Raw genomic sequence first — 14,351 nt, forward strand, 5'->3', positions numbered from 1 at the left:
ATGTCTTTGAGCCAATACATTCAATATGTTGCTAACTTTCTTCCCTTCACCACCCACCCTAATGCCTCTGTTTCTTTTGTGCATCCAGCAATAGACCTTTACTGACAGCAGTACCAGTTAATACCACCCTTTTGTACCCAGAAACAAAAAAAGATTTCACTGACTCTCATCTAATGGATATTCCCTTATTCGAACAACTGGCTAACTATCCAATTTGCATTTCCAGCAAGAGTAAGCCTACTCATTACAAATGCCTCACTAACACTGCTCTCTCCAGGATAGCATGTTTCGCCCCTCCTCTTTTCCTATGGTACAAAGGAAAAGCCCAATACTGTGTTAATTCCTCTTTGTCCACCTTTTGTACACCGGTAATGATTACACCCCAGGTGTACCTACTCGAGAAAGAGAAAGCCGCCCTCCTCCTTCACAGCCGCCAGCGGAGAGAAATCTTCATCCCTTTGCTAGTAGGGCTCGGACTTGCCCTCTCCCTGGGTGCTGGAGGCGCTGCGACTGCTGCTATTGTACAAACCCAGCACCTGGCAGGAGACTTTTGAGACAAGCTGGACCAGGCAATGGCATCCACGACTGACAGCCTCGAATCTCTCCAATGACAAATGAACTCTTTTGCCAGGGTTATGCTCCAAAACAGAAGAGCACTGGACTTAATAACTGCTAAACATGGGGGGACATGTGTGGTATTGGGATAGGAATGCTGTTTTTTTTTTAAATGAATCAAATGTTGAAACCAATGTTAACACTCTCAAAAAACTTCATAATGATCTATTTTCAAGATTTCAAACCACCGAACAATTAGGTTGGTTTAGTAATCCCTTGTTTTCATGGCTCCTACTTGTTGGCCCCCTGGTCATGTTGTGTGTCATTTTGATGCTTGCTCCCTGTTTCATACAATTTCTTTTCCAACAAAGTACTACCATTGCTAAAATTACTACCAAACATGTCATGGTCAATTATCAAACTTTGGATTCTCCCGAGATAGATGAGTTGGCTCTTAAGGCTTGTGATGACACTTCTCCATTTTAAATCAAACAGGGGGAGATTTTGGGAAACCCTGCTGTTAGGGTTGTAGTTCTCCATGTCCGAATAGCCCTGAGGGGCTCGGTGCCAAATGGAAGGACTCCCCTTTTCAGTAAGGGGCCTCCTGCTCTCTTCCTGGCTCACCTGGAAAGTGCCACCAAGCACGGATGCCTGACCTTATCTAAAAACATGACCTTTGGCATAGTTACCTGGAGTAAAAACTACCCCCAGGATTTTTCTATATGATAATCAGGCATTGCCTGATAGTCTGGAAGATAGGAGCCCACTGCCACATGTAAAAAAAAAGCATACTATGAGCAACTATCAGCTGAGGATTTGGCTACTGCCTCCACACTATAATTTCTCTAGTTCTCCCACTGAATAAACGGAGCTGTTTCACTGTGTCTGGAGCTGTATCACTGCTGTTTCACTGAGCCTGGGACCAGCCTCCCCGGAAGGGCTTTCTTCCGTCAGTGCTCACTGGCCGTCCTGACCCTGTTCACCGCTTCTGCTCTCCCTGCCCTCGTGGACCAGTGGCCAACGACCCGCGAAGAGAGGGAGAGACCCCCGTATATGTATATATGGCATTTCCCTCTAGGACTTTTATCATAAATGCATGTTGGATTGTTTTCAAAGGCCTTTTCTGAAACTATTGAGAGGATCATGTGAATTTTGGTTTTAATTCCATTTATGTGATTTATGACATTTTTTGACTTATGTATTTTGAACTATCTCAGCATTACAGAAATAAAGCCTACTTGATCATGTTGGATGAGCTTGATGATGTGTATATGTGCAATTTGTAAGTATTTTGCCAAGAATCATTGCATCTATGTTCATTAGGGATATGGGCCTATATAGCTTTCTTTGTTTGCTGTGTCTTTACCTGCTTTTGGTATTAGAATAATACTGACATCAGAGTGGGAGTTTGGGAGTTCTTCCTCTATTTCTATCTTTTTGAACAATTTGCATATTATTGGTTATAGACCTGCTTTGATAGTCTAGCAAAATTCTGCTGTGAATTCATCTGGGCATGTAGTATATTTTTGTCACATTTAGATCCCCTTACCTACCTATACTCCCAACATTACTGCCTTCTATCTAATTTCATGTGCTTTCATATCTATATCTACATCTATACCCATCTATATCTATAATATCTATAACTTTAAAGCCTGTAGAGTCAAATTTGTCTCCCCAAATGCCCTTAAATGTGGGTTCATCCCCTGGGGCCTGGTCAGAACCTCATTTTTAATGAAAAAAGACTCTCCCCCTTTCCAGCAGCCATCAGTTGCCAATACTTCCTCGGGTACTGTGCAGTGTTTCTTACCTACTTCCCCACAACTATGCTAAGATTTTTTTTTTCTTAATTGAGCTGATGTGGAACCTGTGCATTCTGTCACCATTGCTATGAATTTATATGAGTAACTAGCCAGATGTCTGGGAAACATTTTTTGTGGGTCATCTACCATCTATGGCTCCTATAATCTTTCTGTCACCTATTCTGAAATGATCCCTGAGCCTTTGGAGGCATACGTTTGATACAAGTGTCCTATTCAGGGATAAATAGCCTGCAGCCTCTTATTGTTTGCATGTTGAGTAGTTGTGGTTCTCTGTTTTAATCACCATCTGCTGTATAAGGAATCTTCACAGCTGAGAATTGAGAGATGCATTAATGTATGGGTGTAAGAATAACTTATTAGGAGTCAGTTTAATACTATATCTATTTAGCACAATAATAGTATTAAGCTTTCTTATGGCCTGTGACCTGCCTGACCTCAGAGTCCTAGGCCTGATATCATATGTCAGGTATGAGCTCCATCCTATGAAGTAGACCTTAAATCAAATTAGAAAGTGGTTGGATGCTCCCATAATATTCATACCACTTCTGCACTAGTAGACATATCTTGCCAGGCCAGTTGTTGTAATTCACAGGAATCACAGCTGATTAGTTTTCTCTTCAGGTTACATGCATTGCACCTTCCAGCACCATGAGACCCCATCAATAGTGATGAAACTTTGAAGTCAGCACAACCTTGATTTCTTCTTGTTTGTTCTATAGCTTGTGTATGTAGTATCTTCAGCAATAGAGTATTATCATGAAATTCTGTTGGGCAACTAAGTGCAGGGGCAATAGTCAGTATTGTTTACAGGTCTACAAGACTGCTGGTCAACAGCTTCAAAACATGGAGTCTGTTCTTGGCATTGGGCTTTTACATTGCTAGCTTATGGTGTCTAGTAGGGGAAATGTCCCCTTGTCATAACTCCTTTTAATCTCTTTTTATAATGTATATGCATATGCTTTAAGATGCTTCTATATTGGTAGGTTTACATAAGGCTTTCTTTAAATACCTTTATGGTTAGTTAACTCTCCACTGTGCTCCCTCTTCTGCCATGCCCTCTCATTACCTACACCATTTAATCTGTCATACTCTATTATTCCCCTTTATATCACTGCATTCTACCTCCCGTTCAAGGAAGCCTTCATCCAATGGCTGTTTATTAGTATCCTGACTTCTTTGTACTTTCAATTGAAACATGCATATCAAAGTTTTCAAAGCTAGCAGACAGCTTTGAGAGAGAGCATGCAGTGTCCCCAGGGATCAATTTATCTAGCTGGGATCAAACGTAATGGAACCAAGAGCACATGAATATGTTCACAGTCTATTACACTCACCATGTAAAAGGCAGGATCAGGGATGGGCATGGGGAGAGTAGGTTGGGCAGAGCATGATGGTATATGCATTGTAGCAGGGCTCAGGGTTCACAGACACTCCTGTTCTCTCTTAATTACCTCTGCAAGTTTACAAGGTAACTACGACTTTAATTAGGCAGCTTTTGAATGAAGTCCTCTTCAACTTTTGACTTTTCAGTTGCTTGTTATGAAGACAAAGTGAAGAAGTAATTAGCCTAGGAATATGGTCATAAACTGGGAAAAGAGCCACAGGGAATAACAGTTGTTTAATAATAACAAATGTTGGTCCAGTACTTTAAGTGTGTATTCTCATTGGCTGTTGCAACATCTGTATATTATTTTTTCCATTTAAAAACCTGAGGTAGCTGGGCGTGGTGGTACATGCCTTTAATCCCAGCACTCAGGAGGCAGATAGGCAGGTCTTTGTGAGTTCTAGGCCACGTTGGTGTATACAGTGAGACCCAGGCCATCGGGGACTACAGGAAGACCCTGTCTTAAAGAAATGAGGTAATTGAGGCACAGGAGATCAAATAGCTTGTCTGAAGTCACATAACTTCTAGATGACAGAGATGGAATTTGAATATATGTCTAGGTTGAGTTCAGAAACTTTTCTCAAGACATAGTGTTTTCATATATGTCCAGATGTCTTGCAAGATTTCTAATTCTTGAAAGAGCTTCCCAAAGGCAGACAATCCTGAACAACGGTCTCTAGAATAATAGAGACTTTCTAAGCATTGATGATTTTCCTCATTAGAAACACCTTGCCTGTGACCGTTCCTCTGTTAGATTCTACAACTCTACCAGATATCTAGAATTATCTCCAAACCATTTTGAGGAACTTCCTTTAGAAAACAATTCCCTTGCAGAGATAGGGAAAACTCAATCTTCCTTCCTTCTTTCTTTCCTTCCTTCCTTTCTTCCTTCCTTCCTTCCTCTCTTCCTTCCTTCCTTCCTTCCTTCCTTCCTTCCCTCCTTTCTTTCTCTCTCTCTTTCATTCATTCTTTCTTTCTTTCTTTCTTTCTTTCTTTCTTTCTTTCTTTCTTTCTTTCTTTCTGTTTCTTTGAGGTAGTATCTTATACTGTAATCCAGGTTGGTCTGGAACTTCCTATGGAGCCTAGACTTAGGCTTACACTCAATGCAATCCTACTGTCTCAGACTCCAAAATGTTAAGATTACAGGAACGAAGCATCACACCCAGCTGCTCAGTGTTTATTCACTCTACCAACAGCAATAATGAAGAGCTTAATTTCATTTCCACTATTGTCTTAAGTTATTGTGTGTATTCTGGGATATGACCTCATAGCATTTCAGTTTATCTCACGTGAAAAGAAAAGATATTTTTCTATTGCCACTGGACAAATTCAAATGTCTAGAAATGTCTCTGAGTGACCAATATAATTTCTGGAAGGCTACAAGACAGGTAAGAATGCTTTCTAACAAGCTTTCCAATGAAGGAAGATTCAAGCTTTAAGTGGGTCTTTCTTTAGTTTCTACAGCTTTTCTCACTCAGTAAGTCACTTCCTAAACCCTTTGTCTATTTGTTAAGAATCCTTCCTGTCTCCTATGGCTACACTGAAAACTGTGGAAACCTGATTGTCATGTGGCAGACAAGCTTAGATCCTCATTTTGAGATATTTTTTACTCAAAGTGGGCTTTATAAGCTTCTTAGGATGTCTATAGGATCTCTCTAATTGAAGAAAGAGAGGTGAAAAAACATAATCTCATTAGGATAGCCTTTTTTCACTGTGAAGTTGACTCCAGAACTTTGGAACCTACAAGTATGCCATTCATTCACCACTTATCAGTCAGTTACTTCCTGTGGTGTTTTACATGTGTGGTGTTTTACATGTGGCTCCCTGTAGCCACATTTATGGTAGGAATCCTTCCATGTCCTTTGGTGGGGTGAGGAAGTATAATATTCCTAAAGTAAAGCTGTTTTGTTTTCAAATAGTGGAGACTGGCTTGAGTTCTTTTAGTGGAAAGAGGGCGGATCAGAAGATTAGGAAAATGGGACTGTATACCTATCAAGAACTGATTGTTGTTTTCTGTCTTTTAATAGGCAGGTTAAATAATTTAATAGGTAGATTAAATGTCTTTTAATAGGCAGTAAGGTGTTTGTCTTATGATATATCTGGTTCATGCCACTTTTTCATACTAGCCACTAGCTCTACCAATCATATCTCTTAATTTATTGAAAAATAATGGCCACTTACAAATTTAGATCATAAAATGTGGCTTCAGCTTCATAGAGACTTGATTTTATCTCTTTGTCATAGTTTTTTTTTTTTTTACAATATCTGCATTATATGGTAGTTATCTCAGAATCTCTGTGTTTTCTTCTTTCCTGTTTTTATTTTCTTTTTATTTTGATGTGGAATCTCCCTGAGATGTATGCTACATAGTTCAGGGTGACATTGATATATGATATTTCTGTCTCAGGCTCCCAAAGGACCTGTATTACTATCATGAATAACTATGCCACACTATCTTTCTAAATTAAAATTTTCAGAAGTATATGGTCCCACTTGTCTTTTTATGCCAGGCTATCCAATGAATTTGGCCACATTTGTGTTAGATGTCAATGTGTGTTCCAAATCACTGTGGCTAATGGCCTGCTAGGGTAAGAGATTATAAAATATGTGGCAGGCGTTCTCACAAAGCACTGGTGACAGACCCAGATTTATACCTCTGGTTTAAAGAATGAGGTTACAACTAAGGTCCCATAGAGCTTCCCTCTAATGACCAAATGGCCTAAACCAAAGGGAGATAAGGGAAAGAGATTATAATTAGTTCCTTTTCCTGTTTCTGTGATGAAATAACTCACAAAGGCAACTTAAGGAAGAACTTATTTTGGCTTAGTTTGAAGCTGTGGCAATGGGAATATTCCTCACTGTTGTGGCAGGAGTGTTAGGTACCTGATCATGCTGTGTCTGCAGTCAGGATGCAGAGTGATTCAGGCTAGTTCCACAGACCATGAAATGATGAGTTCTGTATTCAGCATAGGCCTTCCCATCTAAGTTTCCCTGGAAAAGACTTCACAGACATGATCAGATGTATCTCTTCTGAGGAAGTTTTAAATCCCATGAAGTAAACAGTCAAGGTTAATTATCACAGGGGAAACAGAAGCCAAAGAATGGAGATGCTTGGTTTGTGCCTGAAATGGTACTTTGAAGAAGTGGGTGGGTAGTACCCTGCTTACCAGGAAATATCTCCTCAACATGTACACAGTTTGTGGACCTGCTTAGTAGCTGACTCCAAGTTTCAAAATTCATGACCTACTTCCAGTTAGTAGGGGCCCTCTTGCTATTTAGAAAAAGTTGGTCTTAGGAAATAGTGTTTTTTTTTAAATTGTTATTCACTGTAAAGCAAATTTATAAGAATTTGGAAAAACTAAATTAGCATTGTAAATTATTATGTAAAATAGTTTGGCTGTCTGGGAATGGAACAGCACACCAACAATCTTAGTACTTGGGAGGCCAGAGCAGGAGGATGATAAATTCAGTGCCAATAGGTCAGCCCCAGCCTCATAGTGAGATCTTGTCCCAAAAAGAAAGAAAATAAAAATTGCCTGTAAAATCCATACTATCCTATCTCAACTTCCAATACTTTTCTGTCTTTATAAGTTGTCCACTTCACTGTCTATTTAACTTAACTACCTTTGATATGAAAAAGTAATCCTGTGGAAGTGATGGTAGGATAGAAATGTAGTCTTTTAGAGTAAAAGGGGGAAGAGTCAGTTCCTAGTGGAGAAGGCACAATTTAATCCAGGGAAGATGTTGGGGTGACACAAAAACTGCTTCATTATTCTACCTGTTGTGTATGCTTTTTTTTCCAGGACTGCTGATAAGCTCAGGCTGTGCATTATATCCTTTAGGATGGAATAGCCCAGAAGTAATGCAAACATGTGGGAATGTCTCCAATCAATTTCAGTTAGGTAAGGTGGTATGTGCAGAATAGCAGTGATGGCTTTTGGGAAAACTGTTTTTAAAAGTATACATCTTGGAGGGCCTTCTGTTGATTAGTAGCACCTGCCTGAAATAGTCATGCTGTTATCTTGTTGAATGTGGTTGGTTTGGCTGGACTTTATCTGGTGTTTTATACTAACAAGGGTTGACTGTAAAATACTAATTTTCTCATTATCTATACATTTTTACACAGGTCCTTTTGACCAGTGTAGGGAAGTTATAGAGGGTTTTAAAGTACTTGGAGCCAGGCAAGGTGGCAAATTTTTGGTATGTGCTACTTTCCTCATCCACTTGAAGATAAATATAAAGGGATGGAGCAGAAAATAAAAGACTTATTCTCCACTTTCATATGTTCTTCTTGTTTTCATTCTTGTGCATGGATTGAAAGAGAATACATTTCATGTTAATGATAACTAAGATGATTTTGAGCATTTACTATACTCCATGATACAACTTTGGATGGCACGAAAGAGGAAAAATTGAAAGAATACCTTCTTGTGAAGGTGGTTACTAACTGGTACGTGGTCATAGGGCTTGTAATTAGTAGAATAAGGATTCAAACCAAGCCCAAGTGCCTCCTAGATGAACTATGAGTCACTGCTTTGATATTATGATCACTATACAATACTAATTCCTATGATTTATTAAGTAACTACATACAGAAATCATGTTTATCACTTTAAATATGTATTTATTGAAGAGTACTTCAAATATTTTGAAACCTATAAAGAATAAACACTACCTACTGTTGATTAAGTAACTAGTTAATTCACCTGGTAGAGTCTCAGAGCTTGAACTTGAAATCCTGCTTAAGAAAAAAAGATTTAAATTCTGAAGAAGAAAATGTGAAACATTTCAAGGTATATATTAAGGCAAGGACTTTCTGAAAAGAGTTACAATATCACAAGAAATAATTCCAGTCCTGATAAATGGGATTTTATGAATTACAGTGCTTCTCCATACAAAGGAAATGATCATGAGAGTTAAAGAGATAGCCTAAAAATGGAAGGAAATCTAGCTAACTCTCCATCAAGCAAAGTTAGTATCTAGAATATGCAAAGAACTCAAAATTAGAAAACAATGAAAAAACTCATCCAATGAATAAATGGGCTAATTAATTGAAAAGACTGTTTTCAAAGGAAGACGTAAAAATGATCAACAAAGAAGAACCTTTATATTCTACTGATATGAAGGTAAACCGATAGACTCATTATAGAAATCAGAATTGTTGTTCCTCAAAACATTGAAAACAGGCCTACTATATGATGTAGCTATTCCATTCCTGAAGGATTCCAAGTCAGTATACCACAGACATACTAGCACATATGTTTATTGCATCACTATTCACAGTAAACAGGAAATAGAACCAGCCTACATGTCCATCAATATATAAACAAAGAAAATAAACTATAAAATGAAGAGGCAGAAAAAAATGGAAAAAAGAAAATATGGCATATGAACACAATGAAATTTTCAGCCATTAGAAAGCAAAACTATGACATTCAAGAAAATGCATTGAATTGGAGATCATTATGTGGAGCAAAGTAATCTAGACTCAGAAAGATATACATGACATGCTTTCTCCCATACACCAAAATTAGATTTAAATATATGGATCCACAAATCTGGGTATGCAGGCTGTAAAATTATGTAGAGGACTTTGAGAGGAAAGGAAAAGCTATAAATAGAGGGAGGAGGAGAATATGATAATGGAATATTTGTAAAATGAAAGCAAAAGGAAGTTGTACTTGGTGGGGAAGAAGAGGCAGAGCAAGATATGGAAGGGGTGGGAGGAAGGCAGTAGATGAAGCTATTAAGCACAAAGTATAATGGTGAATGGTGCATGAAAATGTCACCATAAAACCCATGAATTTACATACTAAATAACAATAAGTAAAATACTTAAGATATAATGGAATGTTTTTGCATATCCTGCCATAATTACATCTCCCCGCCTCTCTATTGGTGGTGACTATTAACTGGAATTTGTAGATCTTAAATGTGTACACACCCAAAATGGTGATCTTGTTAGGAACTTCATATTCACTGTCATATTTTATTCTCCAAACAACTCTATGAGGTTGGTTCTATCTACTAATATTGTTCTGAGAAAAAGAAAAATCCTTCATATGTTTTCACTGAACAAAGAGGTCAGGGTACCAATTGTAATGAAAGATTAACATTTTTTACACTGCTTGGCAAATTTAGCATGTTTTCATACAGAACGATAGAGGAATATCTTATTTAAATTAGGGGAGCTAAGATAAGGGAAGGCCTGGCTAATAACGTGTAATTTTTTCTTTTTTCTTTTTTTTAAATTTATTTTTCTTTTATATTTATGAGTGTTTTACCTGTATGTATGTAGGTGCACCCATGTTGTATAAAGCCCACAGAGGCCAGGAGAGGGTGTTGGATCCCTTGGAACAAGAGCTATGGACAGTTCTTAGCTGCTATTTTGGTACTGGGAACTGAACCCAGGTCCTCTGGAAGAGGACAGCTCCTAAGAGCAGCTCTTAACCACTGAGCCATCTCTCCAGTCCAGAAAGTATGATTTTTTTTTTCCAATGGAGGCAAAGGCACCAGAGATCTGAGTAAAGCAGACTGTTTAAAAATATAGTTGTCCCTTATATGCTTAGGTTAGGATCCAAAGATTTTGCATAATTGGGTTCATCCAACTATGAATAAAAAATATTTGAGAAAAATCGCACTTGTACTGAACATGGATGTTATTTGCTTATTTCTCCCTAAATAATGCAGTGTGCCAACTGTTCATATAGAATTTACGTTGTAATATTTACTTCAGTATAGAAATGATTTTAATACACACAATGAATGTAAAAATTTATATGCAAGTAAAATGTGATTTTTAAACTTTAAACTTTTTTTGTATTTCATACAGAACATCTCAAACAATCTTAGCCATCTTTATGCCCCCATCCCCACCAGCACTCTACCTTAGCCCCCGCCCACTGAAGCCTGTATACTCTGTCATCCCTGTTACAGTCCACTGAGTTGTCAGTGCCCCCAGCTGTTGCCCAGTGCAAGTCCATCTACTCATCCTATCTAGAGTCCCTTGTTTTAAGAGGATCAGTTCTTCTAGCAGCAATCAGTTGCCAACATTCCTTTAGATAAGATTGGGGTCTGCTGTTTGCTATCCCAGTTCTATGCTGCGTTTCTGTCTGCCCGAGTTTGCATGGGATTTATGTATGCTGACACCTATGCCTTAGAAACATATGAGCAGGTTCCCAGGAGTATGTAAAAGTCTGTTTCCATATGGCCATGCACATCTTCCCTGGCTTTTACAATCTTTCCATGCCCTCTTCGGTGATAGTCCCTGCGAATTGGGTGGATGACATTTAATAAAGGGGTCCTGTCCAAGGACAATTATTTATCAGACTCATGATCTCTACACTTTGGCCATTTGTGACCTTTTCTGTTCCTGACACTCTACTGCATGAGGGAGCTTCATTATTGAAACCTGATTCATTAGTGTCCTCTTCTTTGTCCTTGTTCTATGTTCCATGAGCCTTAGGTATAGAGGTTGCATTGCAGATGTGTCCCTTAGGCCTGGACAATTCATAGACAATGTCTGTCTGTGACCAATTCTGGTAGTTGGTATTAGTCTTTGCTACAAAATGAGCTTATTTGATGAGTGGTGACTAGGATATTTGTTTATAAGAATTTGGTGCTAGGATCCGCATATGAGGGAGAACATACATCTTTTCTTTTTCTGAGTCTGTGTTACTTCACTTAGTATAACAGTTTCTAGTTCCATCCATTTCCCTGCAAATTTCATGATTTTGTCTTTCTTTACTGCTGAGTAGAGCTCCATTGTATAAATGGATCATATTTTCATTATCCACTTGTCAGTTGAGGGACACTTAGGTTGTGTCCATCTCTTAGCTATTGTAAAAAGAACAGCCACAAACATGGATGTTCAAGTGTCTCTGCACTAGGATGAGTTCTCTGGGTATATGCCAAGGAGTAGTGTTTTTTCTGGGTCAAATGGTAAGTTCGTTTTTAGTCCTTTAAGGGTTCTCCACACTGCTTTCCATAGGGTTTGAACAAGTTTATAATCCCACAAGCAGTGGATGAGGGTTTCCCTTTCCCCACATCCTCTACAACACTTGGTATCATTTGTTGTCTTGATCTTAGCCAGTCTGACTGGGGTAAGATGAAATCTTAAAGTGGTTTTAATTTGGATTTCATTAATTAAAAATGATGTTAAACACCTTTTAAGATGTTTCTTAGCCATCTTTATTTACCCTTTTGGGAACTCTCTGATCAGATCCTTTTAATTGGGTTATTTGCTTTCTTGATTCTTTGTTTTTTGAGTTCTTTATATATTCTGGATGTTAAACCTCTGTCAGATGTGTGAAGATTTTCTCCCAATCTCTGGGTTTTCTCTTCACTTCCTTGGTTGCCTCTTTGAATGTACAGAAGACTTTTAGTTTAATGAGGTCCCATTTGTTGATTCTTGACCTTGGATTCCTGAGCAATTGATATCCGATTTAGAAAATCCTTTCCTGTACCTATATCTTGTAGGTTATTGCCAATGTTTTCTACTAACAGTTTCCGAGTTTCAGGCTTCACATTGAGGTCTTTGATCCATTTAGAGTTGACTTTTGTGCAAAGAGAAAGATGGGGGTTTAGTTTCATTTTTCTGCAGGTGGAGATCCAATTTTACCAGCACCATTTGTTGAGGATGTTTTCTTTCCTCCAGTGAATGTTCTTGGCCTCTTTGTCAAGTATCGAGGGGCTAAAATTGCATGTAATCATATGTGGGTCTTCAATTTTGTTCCAGTGAACTATGGGTTTATTTTTGTGCCAGTACCATGTTGTTTTTATGACTATAGCTCTATAATATAGTTTAAAGTCTAGTATAGTAATTCCCCCAGCATTGCTCTTAGTGCTCAGGGTTGCTTTGGTTGTCCAAGGTTTTTTGTGCTTCCATATAAATCTTAGGATTTTTTTTCCAATTGTGAGAAGAATGTTGTGGAGATTTTGATTGGCATTGCACTGAATCTGTAAATGGCTTTTGGTAGGATGGTCTTTTTCACAATACTAATTCTTCCAGTCCAAGAGCATGGGAGGACCTTCCATCTTCTGGTGTCTTCCTCAATCTCTTTCTTTAAAGATTTAAAATTTTCATTGTAGAGGTCTTTAATGTCTTTGGTTAGGTTTATTCTGAGATTTTTTTTTTTTGGAGGCTATTGTGAAAGGCAGTGTTTCCATGTAATCTTTCTCTGATTGCTTATTATTGGTATATAGAAAGGCTACTGACTTTTGTAGATTAATTTTGTAACCTGCCACTTTACTGAAAGCATTAATCATTTCTGGGAGTTTTTTGTTGGAATTTTTGGTGTCTCTTTGATATAATATATCATCTGCAAAAAGGGATAATTTGATCTCTTCTTTTCCAGTTATTACTCCTTTAATTTTCTTCTCTTGTCTTATTCTCTTGCAAGAGTTTCAAGCACCATGTTAAAGAGGAGTGGAGATAGTGGACAGCCTGGTATGGTTGCCGATTTTAATGGGAATGCTTCCAGTTTTCTCCATTTAGAATGATGTTGGTTGTGGGTTTGTTGTGTATGGCTTCAATTATATTGAAGTATGTTCCATCAGGTCCAATTTCCTCTAGGACTTTGAAAATAAATGCATGCCAAATTTTGTCACAGGCCTTCTCTGCATCTATTGAGATGACCATGTGGTTCTTGTCTTTGAGTCCATTTACATGATTTATGACGTTTATTGACTTACATATATTGAACCATCCCTGCATCTCTGGGATAAAGCCGACTTGACCATGGTGGATGATCTTTTTGATGTGTGTCTGTATGCAGTTTGCAAGTATCTTGTTGAGAATTTTGCATCTATGTTCATTAAGGATATGGGTCTATAGTATTCTTTTTTTGGTTGTCTCTTTACCTGGTTTTGGTACTAAAGTGATGCTGGCTTCACAGAAGGAATTTGGAAGTACTCCTTCTGATTTTATCTTTTTGAGTAAATTAACTAGTATTGGATATAGAGTTTCTTTAAATGTCTGGTAGGTTTCTACAGTAAATCCATCTGGTCCTGGGCTTTTTTTAGTCAGGTGGTTTTGTATTACTTTTTCAATCTCCTTATATTTTATGGGTCTGTTAAAGCTGTTGATCACTTCTTGGTTCAGTTTTGGTGACTCCTGTGATTTTAGATACCCATCCATTTCTTTTATATATTCAATTTTAGTAGCACATAAGTTTTTAAAGCTATATAATGTTTAAACTTTATAATGTTCTGGATCTTTTTGGTGTCTGTTGTAATGTTTCCACTTTCATCTCTGATTTTGTTGATTTGCATTTGCTCTTTCTCTCTTTTGGTTAACTGGGCTTAGGGTCTGTCTATCTTGTTTAGCTTTTCAAAGATCCAGCTCTTAGATTCATTGATTCTTTGTATTGTTTTCATTGTTTCTATTTCATTAGCTTCTGCTTTGATTTTTGTTATTTTTTCGCTTCTCTGTGTTTCTGTTTCATTTGTTCTTGCCTTTCCAGCTTCTTGAGTTTCAGTGTCGGGTCACTGATTTGGGCTCTTTATAATTTTTTAATGTAGGCACTTAGAGTTATAAATTTCCCTTTTAGGACTACTTTTAAAGTGTCCCAGGGTTGTTTTTTTTTTTT

General features: G+C 37.8%; 1 protein-coding gene across 5 annotated transcripts in view; it reads left to right on the forward strand.

The window, feature by feature from the left end:
* Lhfpl1 (LHFPL tetraspan subfamily member 1) overlaps positions 1-14,351 on the forward strand; it is a 72,831-nt gene that overhangs the window by 27,795 nt on the left and 30,685 nt on the right. For 3 of the 5 annotated variants that reach the window (XR_003850873.1, XM_008841572.2, XM_029567593.1), the window contains exon 3: positions 7,566-7,664. The exons of the other annotated variants lie outside the window; for them this stretch is intronic. Coding sequence is in view for 2 of the 3 variants with exons in the window: in XM_008841572.2 (XP_008839794.1) it covers positions 7,566-7,664 (99 nt within the window). In the remaining variant the exon portion in view is untranslated. The remainder of the gene's footprint in view (positions 1-7,565; positions 7,665-14,351) is intronic. 5 annotated transcript variants of the gene reach the window in all.

This window comes from Nannospalax galili, unplaced genomic scaffold (assembly GCF_000622305.1).
Source record: "Nannospalax galili isolate Female #2095 unplaced genomic scaffold, S.galili_v1.0 scaffold641, whole genome shotgun sequence".
Classification (NCBI taxonomy): domain Eukaryota; kingdom Metazoa; phylum Chordata; class Mammalia; order Rodentia; family Spalacidae; genus Nannospalax; species Nannospalax galili.